The following is a 19468-nucleotide window of genomic DNA, read 5'->3' as shown; positions in this document are numbered from 1 at the left end:
AATGAACCTATGCTCTAAAGCGTCACGTTTTCAAGATATTTAGCTTGAAAGTTCCGAAAAGTGTTGTATGAACAAATCGATTTTACTTTTATATGCAATTGAAATATAGTGATAAGTGATTATGCATGGAATATTAGTGTTTAATTTACCACATATTTACTTTATTGAAAAATAAATAAATAGAAAATAGATAAAATAAATATCTATAACTTACTTTTATGTATAACTTAAAAGAAATCCAGAAACGAGTCGTGAGATGTACAGCTCATGACTTATTCTCGTGGTAATCACGCTCAAAGTTATTTGCTATGATTGTCTAACAATTTCACACTTTTTGAGTTTTTATGTTTATTCAATGAAAGGCAGCTTAAATGTCTAATCACAGTGAAAGCAGGTGGGGTGTGAAAATTCGCTTTTAGGACTACTTTACTTTACAGCAGTGTATGGAACATACCTAGTTCGTATAGACACACCAATGGGGTGTGTGCCTTCAATGCAACGGGACCTTAAGCTGTTTAGTTCATAACAATCATATTACATGAACACATTGTTCAATTATTCATCGATTTTCTTAGTTGTGTTTTTATAAGTATGAAATAAAACATCGTAAAAGTAGTCATATAGTTATTTATATTTTGCTTAAAAATGAAATCAATACTAATTGTTATTGAATACATATACTTATAACAAATAGGCTTTTTTTATACAAATTCGTACCTATTAGGATAATGAATATCAGTCTTCTTGAATAATCTTCTTCTTCATCAGAAATAATAACTTGATTTAAAAAGGCAGCAGGGGGTTGAATTTCTTGGTGCCGAGCCCATCCCATATACCAAACTATGCACATGACATGAGCACAGCACCCGAGTGTCCGTTTTCCAACTATACAGCTGTAATAGTGACCGACAAGTTTATTTCTGTTTTTCAAACTATTATTTAGCAAGATATATACAAAATAAATTCTGTTGCTCTGGTGCCTCGAGAGTATTTTAGCTCTTGTCAGCCAAGGATCACAAACTACTATGTTGTATTGATTTAAATTATAGTCAACTTCTAAATCTTCATACACTTCAATGAAAAACGTTCCGTTTTCTTTTAGGTGTTCGCCATAGTAGCTTCTTGCCTGCGTCACTTGATACGGCCCCAGAGACATTATCAACAGATCCTCATATGATAAGATGGGAAACTGTTGAAAGCCTTCACTTGAGTTTATAGCTTGGAAAGCGGCTCTGCGTTGATTTAAATTGTTTTGTATTACAAACTCGCACAGATAGTTTGGGCCGTCGTGCTTAAGGTATATATCGTTGATTATTTCATTTACGAGTGGGTGATCTGTCACCCGTTTTCCGAAGGCATTTATTAAGGCGCAAGCAATCCTCATATCCTCTTTTAAATGTGGCATATTCGGTATTGCGTAGTTAGCTGGAAACGATAAGAATACTGTTCCATCAATAATGAAGTAAGTACGTCACATTTAGACTGCGTTTCCACCAGTAACATGCTAGATGCTACGTTGCATACCCTACAATCGGGTTCATTGTGCCGATCAGAATCAGACCCAATTATCTGATTGGTGGATATTAAACCTAGCAACGTAGCACATGTCAGATGAAAAAACAGCCTTACCGTTGTGCTTGCATTATATGAACTGATTACTCTCTACTGTTACAAAAAAATGCAAATATCATTTATTATACATAATTAAGTGGTAATAGTTGGCTATAAAATCTATTGAAAGCGTAAGTCTGGTAAGAGCTATCTCTGGCTAATTATAATAGAGATAAGTTGACGACTTTCTGTTAAAAATGTTTTGCGTTGATTACACTTCGTCTAAGACGCTACATAATGAGAGCTTCGATAAAGTAGGATATATTATTTCCATACACGAATTTTTTTCATATGTCATTTCGAGTATGAAAAGCACGATTGAGAAACGAGCCGAATTATACATTGTCATTTTATGTATTATATTGACCAGGGACTATAATATAGATACCAGATACACTGCATACTGAGATTTTTAATTTTTGCAATGTTCAAATAAGATTACTTAGCTCTCGATCGTCAAATAAGTGGCGAGCATAATTCAGGATGTTGGGGTGCCTAGCAATATAATCTTCAGTTGTCAAGTAAGACTGTATAGGACGCCGAGATCTTCGGCGCGGGCCACGAACAGTGCTTACACCACAGCAAAAAACATTGCCTGGCACCAACATGACTGGACATCTTGCCAAGACAACAACAACAAATTCAACAATAACACTAACAAAGTCAACAAAAATACTAACAAACTCAAGAGGAATATTAACAAACTCAACAGTGGTAACAAATACAACAGAATGAACAGGATAGAGTCTCAGAACAGAGAAAAGCGCGTGCGCACGTTGAAGATGAAAGTGGCAAACTGACTGAAAGTTCACCCGGCTGCCAATCGTCCTATTGTATTTATTGTATGATGTTGTCTCACTCACACTTATTGCATGGCTATTCGCTATCCTTGTTGATTCCGCCGAAATAATAGAAATTCGTGCAACTTTAAACAAAGGACCTCCATTTTCGTAGTTCCTGGAATTAAACGAGAAAGCAAAATGGCAGTTAATAAGTACACCATTTTGTTTCTCTTACACAGATTTCTTAAACTTCGAGAATTCTGCTTTTTAACGAGTACTAATGATGCCGCACTAAACGCATTGCGTATATAAAAATGTAAACTTTATTTTATATTTCATTAGATCCTGTCGTTGTGTCAAGTAAAATCAAGTTAAGGAGTAAATGACGCCTATATCATACATAACACAAACTGATGAACTCAGTTTGCAATTAGTAACCTTAGATAAGGTGTGCACAGTTAAGTACCTATGTACTTCCTATATAATGTAGCAAAGACAAAAACCATTAATGTTGTTGCAAGTATTTATTAATTTCATTTTTTCAATAAGATAAATATGTTGTATATTAAATAATGTTTCATGTATAATCAATCACTTTGTCACTATATTACGATTGTATATAGATAAAGAGTAAAATCGATTTATCCATACGACAGTTTTCGTAACTTTCAAGCTAGATATCTTGAAAACGTGACACTTTAGAGCATAGGTCCATTAAAGCTTTTTTGTTCAGACAAGTGTCCCCTATCGATTTGCACAGGTTTCATCGTGCGCCGCAGTTTTAAAAAATCCGCTAGGTGGCGCCACTGAGATATGCCAGAAAGGTTCATAGCCCTTAGGACTTGTTTGCAGGAATCGGGTCTATTGTTTTGTTTTTTCGTTTAATCTTGATATTTAAATTTAATTTGTAAGTAGGTACATTCTTCCTTCAACTTGGATAGGATTTACATAGGTAATAATAGACTCGGGCCTCGAGGGAAGGTCGTCTCGGGTTTATAATTTAATATTCATTTATTATTCTATGTGAAAAACATAAAAAAATGATTTCCAGGTAAAACGGAGGAAAGTAGCAATCTTGTTTGGTTTTACGGCTTAAGTGTAATTTTAACGTCAATTTTTAGATTTACACAGAACATGACCCTTGTAACACTTCAGCCACATGCCTTACTACTAGCAGCAAGCCTAGACACCTGATTCGGGACGGGCCATGAATGCTTTTTTTTTAAATTCTGCTGGTTTAAGTATTTTTTCAGTCCAGTGGAACACTACCAGTAGGTACTACGGGCAACTTGTAACTACAACTGCATGATTAGGTCACTAGAAGGACCAGTATCATAATGCCCTGGCAAGCGGGCATATTGTAACTACAATTGCATAATTAAGTCACTAGAAGGACCAGTATCATAACGCCCTGGCAAGCGGGCATATTGTAACTACAATTGCATAATTAAGACACTAGAAGGACCAGTATCATAACGCCCTTGCAAGCGGGCATATTGTAACTACAATTGCATGATTAATCACTTTTCCTGGTCAGTATGAATAATGACTACTCTATTTTGGGCAAAATAATAAAACAGATGAATTTTAATGTTTTGTTTATTAAATCAAATTAAACTTACATAATTAATTTAATTAATTTTGGGCGCAAAAGGGGGCGGCCCAAAGAGACCTAGCGACGTTCGCGGTTGACCGAGAGTTAAAAACTCAATCATGGGACCAAACTACAGAGGCTGCAAAAGATCCCGAGGAGTGGAAATCTGTTATCCGAGCCCTACATCCCAACCTGGGATATTAAAAAGATTAGAAGAAGGAAGAAGAAACTTACATAATTCTTATATAAAGGTAGGCACATAAAAAATATCCAACGAAGTAGTTGAATGTCAGTACGTTTGATAAAAATATTTCCTACGAATAACAGTTTAAGAATTTGACGATAATCTGGTGAAAATCAACAAAGATAATGAATGTAGGTGCAAACACTTCACGGCCGAATTTATCATATTGTCCGGCTAGAAGTAGAGCAGTATTCACACTGTCCGCTCCAAGATAAAAATCAAGCCATTTCAAACCTACCGGGAATTACAACTTTTGATAGTCAATGTGTTTTGGTCATGATACGCAATGACCGGTTCATATTTAATACTATCCGGTTAATCAATATGCCCTTAACAGTAGACCTACTCCAAGCCTATATAGTTGTATTATGAAAACTTAGTGTATAAAAATAATTATTATTTTGCGTCATCAGATGGAGTCCAACATTTTGCATTTGCTATTTAAGCTATGACGGACTATTTGTATTTATAGATGTTTGTCCAGCAGCTTGAGTTGTGTTTTCGTTGTCAGTTTCATTACCTGAAAAAATAATTTATATATTTAGTTGTATTTTCTTGTAATAGGTAAGACGACGATTAATAAGAATGTAGCCTTAACCGAGGATCAGATAATGTCTAACATAAAAGATATCCCAGTTTTTTCTTCTTTTTTTTGACTCATTGTAGATTTGCCGCAGATGGCATTAACTACTTGGCCGGACAAATGGGGAGCGCTGAAGGCTCTCACCCGGTACAACGTTTAAGACAACAGGCCTGAGGGTGCCCAGTTGGGAGTTGGGAGTCGTCTGAGAGTAAAAATATTTGAAAGAATTAATCGACCCTATAGGGTCGATAGCGATAAGCGCAGATTGAGGGAAGCCGCAACTACCAGGGGATTAGGGTGGTGTGGAGCAGAATCGAAAAAACGTGTAGAAGCCAATTCGAGCCATTGGGCAATGGTTGGCAGAAGATATCCCAGTGTGTCTCACTTCTGTTGGGCAAACACTAACCCACCCCATATAAGCAATAAGCGCTGAATGAGGGAAATTGTCAACCACGCCGGCGGGTATCGGGGGCCTGAAGTGTCTGTATTACGAGTGTTTGTTGATTGCTCGCCTCTATGGCTAGAGTGATCGGGTCCTCAGGATCATGTATTACGTCATTCGAGCGCCGATTTGTTGAAGACAAAAGATATTTAACCACAGAAAATGTTGGGATGATAGACAACGGAAGAGCAAGCTAAGAGAAAGTAGAAAATAAGGGTGATTAAAAAGACCACATCGAAGCAATTCATCTAAAAACAATATTGCTATTTGACATTTGTTAGCATTGTGCACTTACTACTACTACTATTACTTTTTATGCGCAAAGTGGATATTTTAGCACTCAAGTAATAAACAAAAGAGTACATACCTTCAGATACGAAACGGGCACATTTGCAATGGTCATGAACACATCTGCCTCGGATGTAACCCTTGCGCATACACTTCAATTGACACGAAGGTTTATTGCAACCACCAACGGATGACGAGGATTCGATGTCTGCAGAGAAAGCAGCGACACGTTATCAAGTGAAATCTTTCAGATTAAATGTAACATTTTGTCTTTCATAGGTAAGCATATCGTCGTGTACGGTCACGAGTACTAATATGTATACACTATGAAACCATGTCACATTAACTTTTTTGACAAATTAAACCGTAAGTCTCATTAAATGTCAAATATGATAGTGCGACAGGGTTCTAAAGTGGGTACATGATATTACTCACGACTGTACTAGGTTCAAGATAAATGAAATTTTGATTACTAATTAAAGACCTAACGGAAAACATTTTCTTTTTTATATGTATCTTATGTATGAAAAGAAAAACGTAATAAATAGTCAGACATTTTATCATGTTTTCTATGGCGTCACAGTGCGCGTTTTGATACAAATTCCGTAGTAATTTCGTGTTTTGACGTTAAGTAAAAAATAACTGATTTGACTAGTTAGAAACTAGCCTACTTAATCTGTGAATTTTTTCTATTTACTTGTAGGTACCTGTTTGTTCAGCTGACTGTGTTCGAATTTCGCTGTCTATTTCATTATCTGAAAAGAGAAAGGGAAACGTGAATTATGTATTTAGTTTTACATACTTGTTAGCCGATACAAAATGAAATTAGATACAGAAAATATATAGAAACAGATACAGGAAAAAGGTAACTACAGCAATAGTTAGGATGACAGAAAATACAGGAAGATAAAAATATGATGATTTCATCCTACATATCTCCTACTTTCTCTTCATCACCCTAGCTTTATCCCGTTTTTCACAGGGTCCTCTTACCTAACCTCAAGATTTGACAGGTCCGATGTTATATTTCCTTTTTTCTCTTATGATTTAGAAATCAAATCATAACAATCGTTAATCATCTTAATTACCATTGCACATAAACAAGCTACAGACAGTAGAAGATAATAAGCAAAAAACAATTGGGTCGTATACTAGATAAATTATGAAATTCTGATTACTAAATAAAGACTGACCTAAAACTAACGAAAAACATTTTCTTTTTTCTTATTTATGAATTTTAATCAAGAAAAACGTAATAATAAGTCCGACATTTTATCACGCTTTTTTATGACGTCACAGTGTGATTTTTCAAACGAATTCCATAGTACTTTAGTGTTTTGACGTTTAGTAAAAAGTAATTGATTTGACCAGTTGGAAAGTAATCTATTACCTTCAGACACGGTACGGGCACATTCGCAATGACCATGACGACATCTGCCTCGAACATAGCCCTTGCGCATACACTTCAATTGACATATAGATTTATTGCAACCATCAACGGACGACGAAGATTCGATGTCTGCAAGGAAAACAAAGACAGTGGCTCTAAATGCTATTAGCTATTCTTATTCTTATTCTTAATGACTTAGTTGACTTCTCCAGCCCCAGTATCCCGCTTCACTAACCCCCAAACCAATAGCCCAGTTCCCTTTGTTCCCATAATCTGCAATAGTCCTACACGAACCGGGGATTGTCTTTGGATGCACTCCCATAGTGCATACAGGGATATCCGGTTGGTGTCACAACACATTTAGATTAAATTGTCTTAAGGGGCCTCAAAGTGTTGGCTTCGGCCCCATGCACGCCTGGGACTCCATAGGCCCGAGATATGGACTCGACATAATAATAATAAAAAAAATTGTATTGTATTATCTACTGCACAATCTCACTTGACAGTAAGTGACGATTTGATCTAAGGTGAGATACGCTTACGTAGCTAATACCTATTCGCTCTAGCATTAAAAACTTTAAAGATTTATATTTTTGACTTTATAGATAAGTTGACCCCTATCACGTTGATCTAACAGAAAGCTCGGTGAGGCGTGAGTACTTAGCTCATCTCGCGATTTGCACCTCTGACTACCCCAATTGGGATATGGTCATGAGTCATGAGATTGAGTGTGTGTGACAGTGATGTGCCGTTCCCGGGAATGTTGTAAAAACTCTTTAATACTAAGGACACTAGCTGCTTTTCTTTTTCAATTTGTTCTTTCTTATCCATAAACATAAACAGCCTATATACGTCCCTCTGCTGGGCACAGGCCTCCCCTCAATCAACCGGAGCGGGTATGGAGCATACTCCACCACGCTGCTCCACTGCGGGTTGGTGGAGGGTTCTTTCTTATACTCTGGTCAAATTTGCCTAAAGGTTAGACAATAAAGATCTTTTTACATACAGTTTGCGCCTTTTTGCTGACGTTCCCAAAACGTTCTCAAAGAGGGAATATTTCCGAAAACGGCACATGACTGTGTGTGGGTTTTTAGATTTTAATATTTGCTAAAGACATATTGCGGCAGGTTGTTTCAATCTATAGCAATGAAGAGTTATAACTGTACTGATAATGATAAAAATATGTATAAGTACACACCTTCAGATTTTTTTTTACAGATGCAATTACCGTCGACACATACTCCAGAGTGGAAGCCGAAAGCACGACAACGCATGTTACATTGCTTTCGGTTGCAACTACCTTCATGGGGCAGCGGCTTTAAGATGGATTCTGTAAAATATTATGTGTGACATTAGAACGAACGGAGTGAGACAAGTGAGTGACACCTGGCCTCAAGTATAAATGCTCTAATTCACCTTAAGCTGATCATAGTCATATGTTTTTAGAGGACCATTTGGTGTTGGAGTCTTCAAATAGATTACCAGACCAGAATTGGTATTCTGGTCTGGTAATACAATACAATACAAAGACTCTTTATTGCACTTGAATCACATTAAAAATACATTAGTATTATAATTAAATTGGTAGTACAACAGGCGGCCTTATTGCTAAGGTAGCAATCTCCAAGACCATAAATTGATATTTATGGTCTACAATTTTAATTACTGAGACTATCCATATTATGCTGGACAAACCTTTGAAAACTGGCTCGCTCAGCAACCGCGCTCAATGATGGACTTATATGAGGTGGTAACCATTAATGGTAAATTAGGGGGATAAGAGAGAAACCCCCATTTTTCCCTAAAACAGTAGCACGGAAAATGCTACACTGACAAGAGCGTGGCTCTTAAATTAGTGATGATGAACCATTTGTATAGGATTTTAAAACACACAATCTTAATGTCGACTTTTCATAATTTGCGGCTGTTGTATAGAACGTGTGTGTATGCATACCTTCGGAATCTTGGACTCTACACATGCATACATTTCCGACGCAAACTCCGGAAAAGAAGCCGCGGCGACGGCACTGGTCGTTGCAGTCTTGCTGTTCACATATTCCCAAATTAGGCGACGCTTCCAAATCTGTCTCTGCAAAGAAAATTGATTACTAAGTAACGTTAACTAGGCTTACTTTATTTGTTGGAACGAACATAGTAAACGAGTCTTTTCATACTTTGAAATTGATGAAAAAATGTGTGAACTGAAGAATATTCCATGTTATTTAACTGAGACTGTGACTTGGATATGAGTACACAATATGAGTTGCGGTGCCGTAATGCAGATATCTGTTGCGTCTAAGAATATTTTTGCACTACATCTGACCCAAAACCGATATTACTAAGTAAATTTCTCGTCATTCTCGAATTCCGATCTGATTTGGAAAGGAAACGCCAAAAAACTGTTATAATCTCATTCTATCTGTTTTTATACTCTCTATAATTACAATATTAAGCCGTTTATATCAAGAGTATTTACAACCGCTGCAATTTAGGTTTCTTTGCGATTTGTGACATTGTCTATAAAGATTACGAGCTTATAACGGATGATATCATGAGTTTTTATGCATAAAATGCATATTATTCATTGAATATTCTGAATACGACATACCTACGTATTTACGGATTTTACACATGCAGCGGCCTCCAATGCAGACCCCAGAGTTGTAGCCGAAGGCCTGGCAACGTCTGTTGCAATCTGCCAAGTCGCAGGTTTCCACATTTGACAGGGGTTGTAATGCTGTGCCTACAAATAAAAATAAGTAAGTACTTAATCACTATTATGTAAATTATGAGGCTCGAATTCAAACCAGAGGTCTTAAGCCGCTTTTAAGATCGATTTCCGCGGGCAAGTCATATACATTTACGTAATAACCTCCTCCTTTTTTGAAGTCGGTTTAAAGCACAATTCTAAAACGATTTGATATTTTTTCGTTTCAACTGCAAGTAGTAAATTAAACATAATTTTTAAATAGACACAATTTTAGATGTAAAGATTAGATTAGAATAGAAAAGTTATAAAAAAGAATAGGTATTGGTATAGGCGTAGATAGGCCGAAGTTTCCTCAATTCGACGTCCTATCTATTTTGTGTGAAAAAAGTAATGAACTCAATTTCTTATCAATTTCGTGCCTGGTTGTGGAAAAAAAAGATTAAAGAAGTCAGGATTAAAGTTTAAAAAAGTTTCGGGAAACGTACATTTTGGCGTGGTAGAATACCTACTGTATACGTTAATGTAATTACCATCAGAGGTCATGATGTCACACTTGCAGCGGTCACCGACACAGACGCCTCCTGGGAAGCCCATACGTCGGCATTGCTGCTCGCACCATTGCAGGTTGCAACTTTGAACATCGGACAACTCTTTTTCAACAATACCTAAAAGGTAAGGTAAGTTGACATTGTAAGAAAATAAATAATACGTACCCCAATCTGTGTGTCTTTATGAGTCTGTGTAAACTCGGTGAGGTGTGGGTGCTTAGTTCATCTTGCTTGTTCATATAGTCGTGATTTTATGTTATGTTTTCTGTTTATTTACTGTCTTAAAACTGTTCAAAGGAAAATTCTGAATTTATTGTAAAAACGTATACATTGCCCTATAAGAGATTTAGTGATTTTATGCAGTCCATCAATTCCATCGTTTCGCAACTTTTAACTTTACTTAATCTAGTTAATATTCATGTTAGATATTGAGATATCTATTTGCACATATTTAAAATTCTTTTTAAAAAAAAATACGCATGATCATGACACTATTTAGGCACTGTCTCCTAAGACATTGGTTCGCCTACTTTGGGAGACAGGGATTCAATGCATTATGTAAAAACATACTTCAATAAACGTTATTATTTTTATTGTTTACTAGAGATAGAGATAAACTCGTCAACTTCTATTGTGTGCGTTGTGAGGTGGATTTCCAACTTCAAAAATCAATTGGTATTAGGGTTATTATTAAGCTGCCAAAGGTCTCTAACATGTGCTATGTTAGAGGCCTTGTGACTATGTACTTAAATTATTAAGTAGTAACCAGGATTAACGGCAGTTAGGCATTGTCAGTCATTGGATGTTGGGCTTCTACTTGCTTCCCAATTGTCGATTGTCGATCCCAATCAGTGGCGGCCATCGACAAAATATCAATTGTAGTTCAGCCAAGTTGGATCAGTGGCTTTCAAGTGACTTGAAAACTGACGAATGAGCTCAATCACTTCCACGTACCCACAATGGAGTAGCGAACTCGTACTCGGCAGTGGATGCATAAAGGCTGCTTATATAATGCTAGCTTTCCATCCACGACTACGTCCGCGTGTACTTGGATGTCTTCGGTTATGGAAAAAATAACATATGTGACTAGGAAATAACGTAGTTCTACTGGTGAAAGAATTTTCACTATCGGTTCAGCAGTTCCAGAGATCTCTACAAACAAACTTACAAAATTTACCTCTTTAATAATATTAGTAGTAGTTGAGAATGGTGATGATAGGAAAAACATAGAATATGAGATGTTACCTTCAGCATCCATGATGTCACACTTGCAGCGGTCGCCGACGCAGACGCCTCCTGGGAAGCCCATACGACGGCATTGCTGCGCGCACCACTGCAGGTTGCAACTTCGCATGTCCGACAATTGAGTCCCATACTCATCTGTAAGAGTTGCAAGTTCTCGAAAATTATGGCCTTAATATTTTGACGGTGAGCGTATCTCAACTACTGATAAGAATAGAGCAGCTTACGGATGGATACTGAGAATGTTATTTATTATAAAACAAAGATTAAAAGATAAACTAGCTTGAAATTATAGTCCGTGATACGAAAGAAGTCCGGCGCTACTGTTGCAGACTCTGCATAGAATTATTAAGGCGTGTCAATCATATTATTATTTTAAACCTACTCTATCTTCAGTCTTCTTTTGTAATGAAGAAGACTGAAAAGACTTGCTCATGTGATGATTCGAGCTCAAAACATTCCGAAGAAGAAAGAAAGGGAATAAAGAAGCTAGAATAGGGTTTTAAATTTAAATACCTAAGTATTGAATTATTATACATTGAACATAAATTAGTCAATGGTATTAAACGTAGCCAGGGTCATGACATTGTGAGGTATGCCGGAAAGCAATGGATGAGAACCACAGGATGGCGTGAAAAAGAGGAAGCCTATAAATACCCAGCAGTGGGTGGATATAGGCTGAGTAGATAGAGCATATACATATATTACAGCGAGTACATTGAACATTGAGGAGCTCGGTGGCGTAGCGGTAAACGCGCTCGGTCTGCGATTGTTGAAGTTAAGCAACTTTCGCAAAGGCCGGTCATAGGATGGGTGACCACAAAAAAAAATGTTTTCATCTCGAGCTCCTCCGTGCTTCGGAAGGCACGTTAAGCCGTTGGTCCCGGCTGCATTAGCAGTCGTTAATAACCACCAATCCGCACTGGGCCCGCGTGGTGGTTTAAGGCCCGATCTCCCTATCCATCCATAGGGAAGGCCCGTGCCCCAGCAGTGGGGACGTTAATGGGCTGGTGATGATGATGATGACATTGAACATTGAAAATAAATGATTGTTTATTTTAATAATGATTCATGAAGATACGCTTGTATCTTTATTATACCTTCTACGATTGATAAGGGGCGTCTTGTGCCTGTTGCCGAGTGTATAAAGTAAAGGTAGTCAACTTAATAATTATCTTATGCAAGAAATTACTGTACATATGTGGTGGTAAGTGCACCACCACAGTGTCTCAAGCCAGTGGGCTTGTGTCTCAAACGGGGAATGCCTGTTCGGAGCTCGGTACCGGACTTACACCAATCAGTTATTCTATTTATGAGTTAAATGCAGTTTTGACTAATACAGTTGGCTCGACCATTATAGGCGATATGGCTCACCTATCACGTTGGCCTGACAGAGAGCTCCATGAGGTGTGGGTACTTAGTTCATCTTACGATGGATGTACTTCTGACTTTTCCTTGGGATATACCTAGTCGTGACCGAGCTTATGTTATGTTATAAGTAAACGTAATTACCATCAGAAGTCAAGATGTCACACTTGCACCTGTCACCGACGCAGACGCCGCCTTTGAAGCCCATACGGCGACATTGCTGTTCGCACCACTGCAGGTTGCAGCTACGAGTATCAGACAACTGATTTTCATCTGAATCTGTAAGATTTTCATGATTTCAAACTAATTATTGCAGTAATTGAGGAGCTCGGTGGCGCAGCGGTAAACGCGCTCGGTCTGCGATTGTTGAAGTTAAGCAACTTTCGCAAAGGCCGGTGGTCATAGGATGGGTGACCACAATAAAAAAAGTTTTCATCTCGAACTCCTCCGTGCTTCGGAAGGCACTTTAAGCCGTTGGTCTCGGCTGCATTAGCGGTCTTTAATAACCATCAATCCGCACTGGGCCCGCGTGATGGTTTAAGGCCCGATCTCTCTATCTATCCATAGGGAAGGCCCGTGCCCCAGCCGTGGGGACGTTAATGGGCTGATGATGATGATTGCAGTACAACCACTGTGAAAAGACTACTGACACGAGGCTTTTTTAACACCATCACTTAGTGAATTGCATGGATAAAGTGAGTAAACTGGCACTGTTTGTGATTGTTATTGTTTCTATTGTGGACGCATGTTTGAAATTTATTTTATTAACGTTCTTTTTATGTACATTTAATTAGCCTACATTATTGAGTAGGTAATTATATTGAAACCTATAGATGGAGATTTGTAATTAGCATATAATTACTAATGATTTTATTTACTGTACTATTCACCTGTTAATCTCCCTAAAAGTAAATAAATACATAAATAAAATAAATCCAAATTGCAAAGATATACAGGTACAAATGTGTAGGTAGGTCTTCTTCTTCTATCGTGTGGGCTGTGAGGTAGAGTTCCAACCTCATCAACCCTGGTGTCAGGGTTACTATTGAGCCGCCAAAGGCCCCTGACATGGCTCACATATCGACTACTTACTTACATCAGTAACCTATCTACCGGTGGGGATATATCACTAAAATTACTTTGTGGTCCCTAGTTTGGTTAGGACATTACTGGCTGATTACCAGATTGTCCGAAAGTAAGATGATTCCGTGCTTCGGAGGGCACGTTAAGCCGTTAGTCCCAGCTATTAGCCGTAGAAACACCTCCACCAACCCGCAGTGGAGCAGCGTGGTGGAGTATGCTCCATACCCCCTCCGGTTGACGTGTATGTTTACATAATAATATGCTGCATGCCATATAGTGGGAGGGGTTACGTTCTTTCATAGGTACTTACTATGTACAAGTACTCACCATCGTCGAAAATATTCACAACCACACTCGCTCTCGCGACACAAAAGAAGGCAGCTAACACAATAGCTCTGGACAACATTATGTCAGTAACCACTTCTAAGAACGGCAGTGTGCCGACTAAATCGCGGAGCGTAAATATTTTGCTTTTTATAGATATCCTTTACACCAGGGACTTTACCGGGCACTGAGGAACTGTGAATCACTGATTAGTTCGAATTTTGTATCATTGCTAGTGGTAAGTGCCCCCTCACATCCTTAAGGTCGCAGGTTCAAAACCCAGTAGATCAGTTTTAATTAGTATATAGTAGATGAACTATAAAAGGAAGTATACGTGATGAGAGATTTTGTTATGAGGGTAGTACATTACGACGTCGTCACACACCTCACATACTAACATCAGTAGGCACCTATATAAAAAGTACGTTTTATGTTTCGTTTTCTGGCCAAGCAGTTTTTAGGATTTGTGGCAAATCTACAATAAGTGAAATCTAATAAAATGATTCGTTTTTTTCACAATGTTCCGCTAGAAATTGGTGGATTAAATTCTCTCATACGAACACGCGCCTTATGCAAGGAAAGATCTTTGAAAAGCCGTTAAGTATTGTATATAGCCGTTAGCGATTCGAGATTGACTATTAGACTCGCTTAAGACCATGGTTACCATGGTTACGCCTATCAATTTGCTATAAGTCTACACAATTCCGATCGACGAGCCCGTGACCTTGACGCATCATGCAGGATGGATTGGCAAATGTAATAACCGCTAAAGGATGCGCACATTTTCGTATGATGTTTCGTTTTCGCGGGAGGTGATTTCATCATACACGGTTATCAGTGAAATATCTACCAAAAGTAATAAATAAATGTAATGATAAAGAGAAACCGTGATATGATAACAGTCGTTTTGGGCGATCAAGGTCAGCGACCACAATAAAATAAGAAGGTAAGTACCTCAAAAGGAAAAGCGGAACCCTTATAGGATCACTTTGTTGTCCGTTCGCCTGTCTGTCAAGTCCCTTTTTCTCGGGAACGTGTAGAGTCAAGTTGAAATAAACATGTAATATTTATGTAATATCAAGCTTCTAAATCAAAGCGATACAAAGATACGGTCATTTTAGCCTTATTTTTTTTGTTCATTTCGTAGAGGAATCAAAACTACTTCCCGTTAATAACCTCAAGAAATTTGTCAAGAAAATCAAGAAGGAAGATATTGCAGCACGAGTAAAGAAAAAAATTGAAAATCGTCGTTTTGTTGTTCTATCACAAGTTTTTTGCGATTAAAATCTTATTTGCGTTTGGTAAACAAATTGCGACCTATTTTGATGTACTTATGGAGACAATATCTTTCAACAACAAAATCAAAGTTTCGAAACCCTTCGTGGGCGAGTCGGATTTGCACTTGGCCGACATTTTTCTAACACTTCGTATTTATAAGTAAATAAAACTATTTGCATGAAAATTCTGCTTATTGAAAGATAAGATAGCTACAAGTACTTTATCTTTATGTCCTCCGAATGCAGCTTATTTCAGTTGATAAACAAGCTGCACCTTTACACATTTCTAACACGTAAGTAGTCTAATATTGCAATACAGTACAATACAGTAGGCAAGAGGGAAACCACTGCCCTATTTTTCCCTAAAAAAGTAGCATGGAAAATGCTGCACCGACAAGAGCGTGGCTCTTAAATTTATGATGATGAGTACAATAAAACACTCTTTATTGCAAAATAAAACAAGGTAAGAACAGCAAAATCACTTTGTGATCCCTAGTTTGGTTAGGACATTACAGGCTGATCACCTGATTGTCCGAAAGTAAGATGATCCGTGCTTCGGAAGGCTCGTTAAGCCGTTGGTCCCGGTTACTACTTACTGATGTAAGTAAGTAGTCGTTACATGAGTCATGTCAGGGGCCTTTGGCGGCTCAATAGTAACCCTGACACCAGGGTTGATGAGGTTGGTACGTCACCTCACAACCCACACGATAAGAAGAAGAAGAACAGCAAAAAAAAATGTAACTTCCATCCACTTGTGTTACTGCAACTTTCCAGTTAATTTTTCATTTTTTGAGAAAATTTCCTCAAGATAGGTCTCGATTAGTGTGGGGATGGTGGGTGATAGACGTAGGGTCGTCCGTCGCCTGACACTCAGTCACCCCCCCGTGCTGATAGGCGTGTGCGTGTTCCACACAGCTCTTACGATTTCGAGCACTCGAGAAGTGCTCACTGACCCGGGTCCTCACGGATACCGCCTGGCAGTCGCGGAAGTATGCGGGTGGGTTCCCGTGGCTCCCACCTAGGCAGTAAGGCGAACACCGTTGGGTTTTAATAGGTAGGCGGGATACTAGAGATCCCGGAGTTCCACATAGCCCGTCGTCATCCCCATGGCGACGGGCATTCGCAAATGCATTTCCCAACGTAAAAAAAAGGTCTTGCCTAGTATGGGATTTTTGGTCAATATCGACGATAATCAGCACTGTAATTTCCTCCTCTTCGTGTTCACTAGCATATAAGTAGGACAGAAGAAAAAAAATGATAATAATATTCAGCATTATAATATTATTCGATTAGTTATTGGTCAGCAAAAATTTAGTATCGATCGCCATAGACTCGCAAAGAAGAAGTAATTAATAATAGAAACATAACGGCCTCCGTGGTCCAGTGGTTGAGCGTTGTTCTCACGATCCGGAGGTCCCGAGTTCAAATCCCGGTGGGGACAAATCACAAAAATCACTTTGTGATCTCTTGTTTAGTTCAGACATTATAGGTAGATCACCTGATTGTACAAAAGTAACATGATCCGTGCTTCGGAAGGCACGTTAAGCCGTTGGTTCCTGTTACTACTTGCTGATGGAAGTACATAGTCGTCGTAGTCGGCTCAATTATAACCCTGACACCAGGGTTGATTCTTGGGTTGTGTGGTCACAACCCATACGATAGAAGAATAGAAACATTCTGTAGGACAAATGTATTCATTCATTGTGTAAAATAAAAATGTGTGACCACAATTACGAATAATAAGGATAATAAAACATTGCACCTATTAATATTTTTAAATTAACCATACTCGTAATTATGAAATGTATTTATTTTAATTATAATATAATTATAAACAGTCTTGCTTCGCCTTGGCATTATCCCATTATCTGAGTTAATTAAATTAATCTAGTTAGCTGTAAACGTTTTAATTAACTTTATTAGAGAAAGAAGAAGCGGCCTGAGGTGAGATAGCTATAAGCGTTGTAGAGTCGGAACTGGGCCGCAAAATGTTAGAACGCAAACCTGCAGCCACTTTTGGTATTATGTTTTTTCCGGCCAAGTAGTTAATGCCATCTGCGGCAAATCTATAGGTAATACATACATAAGCAGCCTATATAACGTCCCACTGCTGGGCACAGGTCTCTCCTCAATCAACCGGAGGGCGTATGGAACATACTTCACCACGATGCTCCACTGCGGGTTGGTGGAGGTGATTTTTACGGCTAATAAAGGAACCAACGGCTTAACGTGCCCTCCGAAGCACGGAATCATCTTACTTTTTCGGACAATCAGATGATTCAAGCCTGAAAAGTCCTTACCAAACAAAGGACAGTCTCACAAAGTGATTTCGAAAATGTCCCCATCGGGAATCGAACCCGGATCTCCAGATCGTGAGCCTAACGCTCTAACCACTAGACCACGGCGGCTGTTAATAAAGGTAATAAGTCACGACAAAACAAATGTATTTTAACAAATGTATAGTTATAGATTGTTAGAACAAAAGTGAAAGAAAACATCGTGAGGAAACCCACATTCCCGAGCATTGCATTTTCGGAGGTATGTGACCTAATCTGTATTGGGCTGGTTTTTCCTTCGCGTGTCGGAAGGTCAGACAGGCAGTGGCTTCTGTAAAAAAGCGGACCTGTCAAATCTTCAGGTTAGGTAAGCGGACCCTGTGAAAAAACGGGATAATGCTAGGGAGATGATGATTGCTAGAACCTACGCTAGAACAAGAGGTTTTCAGTTACGATATTTTAAAAAATACTATAATTCGATGCTGTTACTTGTTTACGAAAACAAAATATGTCTAGATTATGGTACCTAACCGATAATCTAGTGTGGATAACAAACAAAAACTGTGATATGAGTTTTAAATAGGTTTAAGTAGTAGTCTTTTAAACATAGCTTCATGTCTGTACTCCCGAGGGGGTGAGCAAAGGTATTTAAGTCCCATATAATAGGGGGGCATAAACCGAAACCGAGCATAAGTGCTAGAAACCCCGTGATATCAATTTTATTATCCAATAATGTGATCCAAACTCGAAAAGTCGAGTTGAACTATCTGTATTTGACTTTTGTTACGACATTGCGCTTTTATTAACCGACTTCAAAAAAGGAGGAGGTTCTCAATTCGACTGTATATTTTTTATATGATACAATATTTATGTTTCGGATTAATTGCGTCGATATGGCATTTTTAGACCCGCTAATCACCTGTCACCTTATGGTTTACGATTATCTACCCAAAGAAAGTCTTTAGTGTGGTTGCAAATTGTCTTCTTGATGATCATCTTATGTATATATGATAATGAGACTCTATGTCATGTCAAGGTGTATCTGAAGAGATTAATGTCTTGACTAGAATACCTATAGTGACACATTTGTCATGTTCATCATCATGACTAATTAAAAAAATAATAATAAAAAAGTTTATTGCATATACATTTACAACATTAAAATATACACACATTCATATTTCATAATCATCAGCCCATTAACGTCCCCACTGCTGGGGCACGGGCCTTCCTTATGGATGGATAGGGAGATCGGGCCTTAAACCACCACGCGGGCCCAGTGCGGATTGGTGGTTATTAACGACTGCTAATGCAGCCGGGACCAACGGCTTAACGTGCCTTCCGAAGCACGGAGGATCTCGAGATGAAAACTTTTTTTTGGTGGTCACCCATCCTATGACCGGCCTTTGCGAAAGTTGCTCAACTTCAACAATCGCAGACCGAGCGCGTTTACCGCTGCGCCACCGAGCTCCTCAATTGCTGCAATAATTAGTTTGAAATAATTGGTAATATGTTTATGCAATGGTTTCCTCAGAATGACACGTTAATCTTCTTATATTTGTATCCTTTATCGCTGTTGAAAAAATACGTAAACATACATTATTATTTACATAAACTCAAGCGAGTCGTCAGATTCTATGATAACTTGTTACCACTCTTGTTATCAGTACCTTAAGGCGACTTTCCCATGGAGCAGATTTTGAAGC

General features: G+C 38.3%; 1 protein-coding gene across 1 annotated transcript; it reads right to left on the bottom strand.

Moving 5' to 3' along the window:
* Positions 1 to 3980: 3980 nt before the first annotated feature.
* Positions 3981 to 14355, bottom strand: LOC126366284 (tenascin-like). Its single transcript, XM_050009363.1, has 11 exons — positions 14213 to 14355; positions 12947 to 13081; positions 11438 to 11572; positions 10175 to 10309; positions 9543 to 9677; positions 8889 to 9023; positions 8133 to 8264; positions 6935 to 7063; positions 6252 to 6299; positions 5624 to 5752; positions 3981 to 4751 (listed from the first exon to the last, which is right to left on the bottom strand). The coding sequence occupies exons 1-11, from the start codon at positions 14289 to 14291 to the stop codon at positions 4678 to 4680; spliced, it is 1266 nt and encodes a 421-aa protein (XP_049865320.1). The 5' UTR covers positions 14292 to 14355; the 3' UTR covers positions 3981 to 4677.
* Positions 14356 to 19468: the final 5113 nt, after the last annotated feature.

This window comes from Pectinophora gossypiella, chromosome 4 (genome assembly GCF_024362695.1).
Source record: "Pectinophora gossypiella chromosome 4, ilPecGoss1.1, whole genome shotgun sequence".
NCBI classification, from domain to species: Eukaryota; Metazoa; Arthropoda; class Insecta; order Lepidoptera; family Gelechiidae; genus Pectinophora; species Pectinophora gossypiella.
The sequence above is the reverse complement of the archived record's forward strand: the minus strand, read 5'-3'. Positions and strand labels throughout refer to the sequence as shown.

What these genes read in the sequence shown, in the direction of transcription:
- LOC126366284 (XM_050009363.1), bottom strand. Translation starts at nt 14,291, where the DNA reads ATGTTGTCCAGAGCTATTGTGTTAGCTGCCTTCTTTTGTGTCGCGAGA. An exon ending in TGACATCTTGACTTCTGATG is followed by an intron (nt 11,573 to 12,946) that starts GTAATTACGTTT and finishes CAACTCTTACAG; the next exon opens with ATGAGTATGGGACTCAATTG. An exon ending in ACAGTCAGCTGAACAAACAG is followed by an intron (nt 5,753 to 6,251) that starts GTACCTACAAGT and finishes CTTTCTCTGCAG; the next exon opens with ACATCGAATCCTCGTCATCC.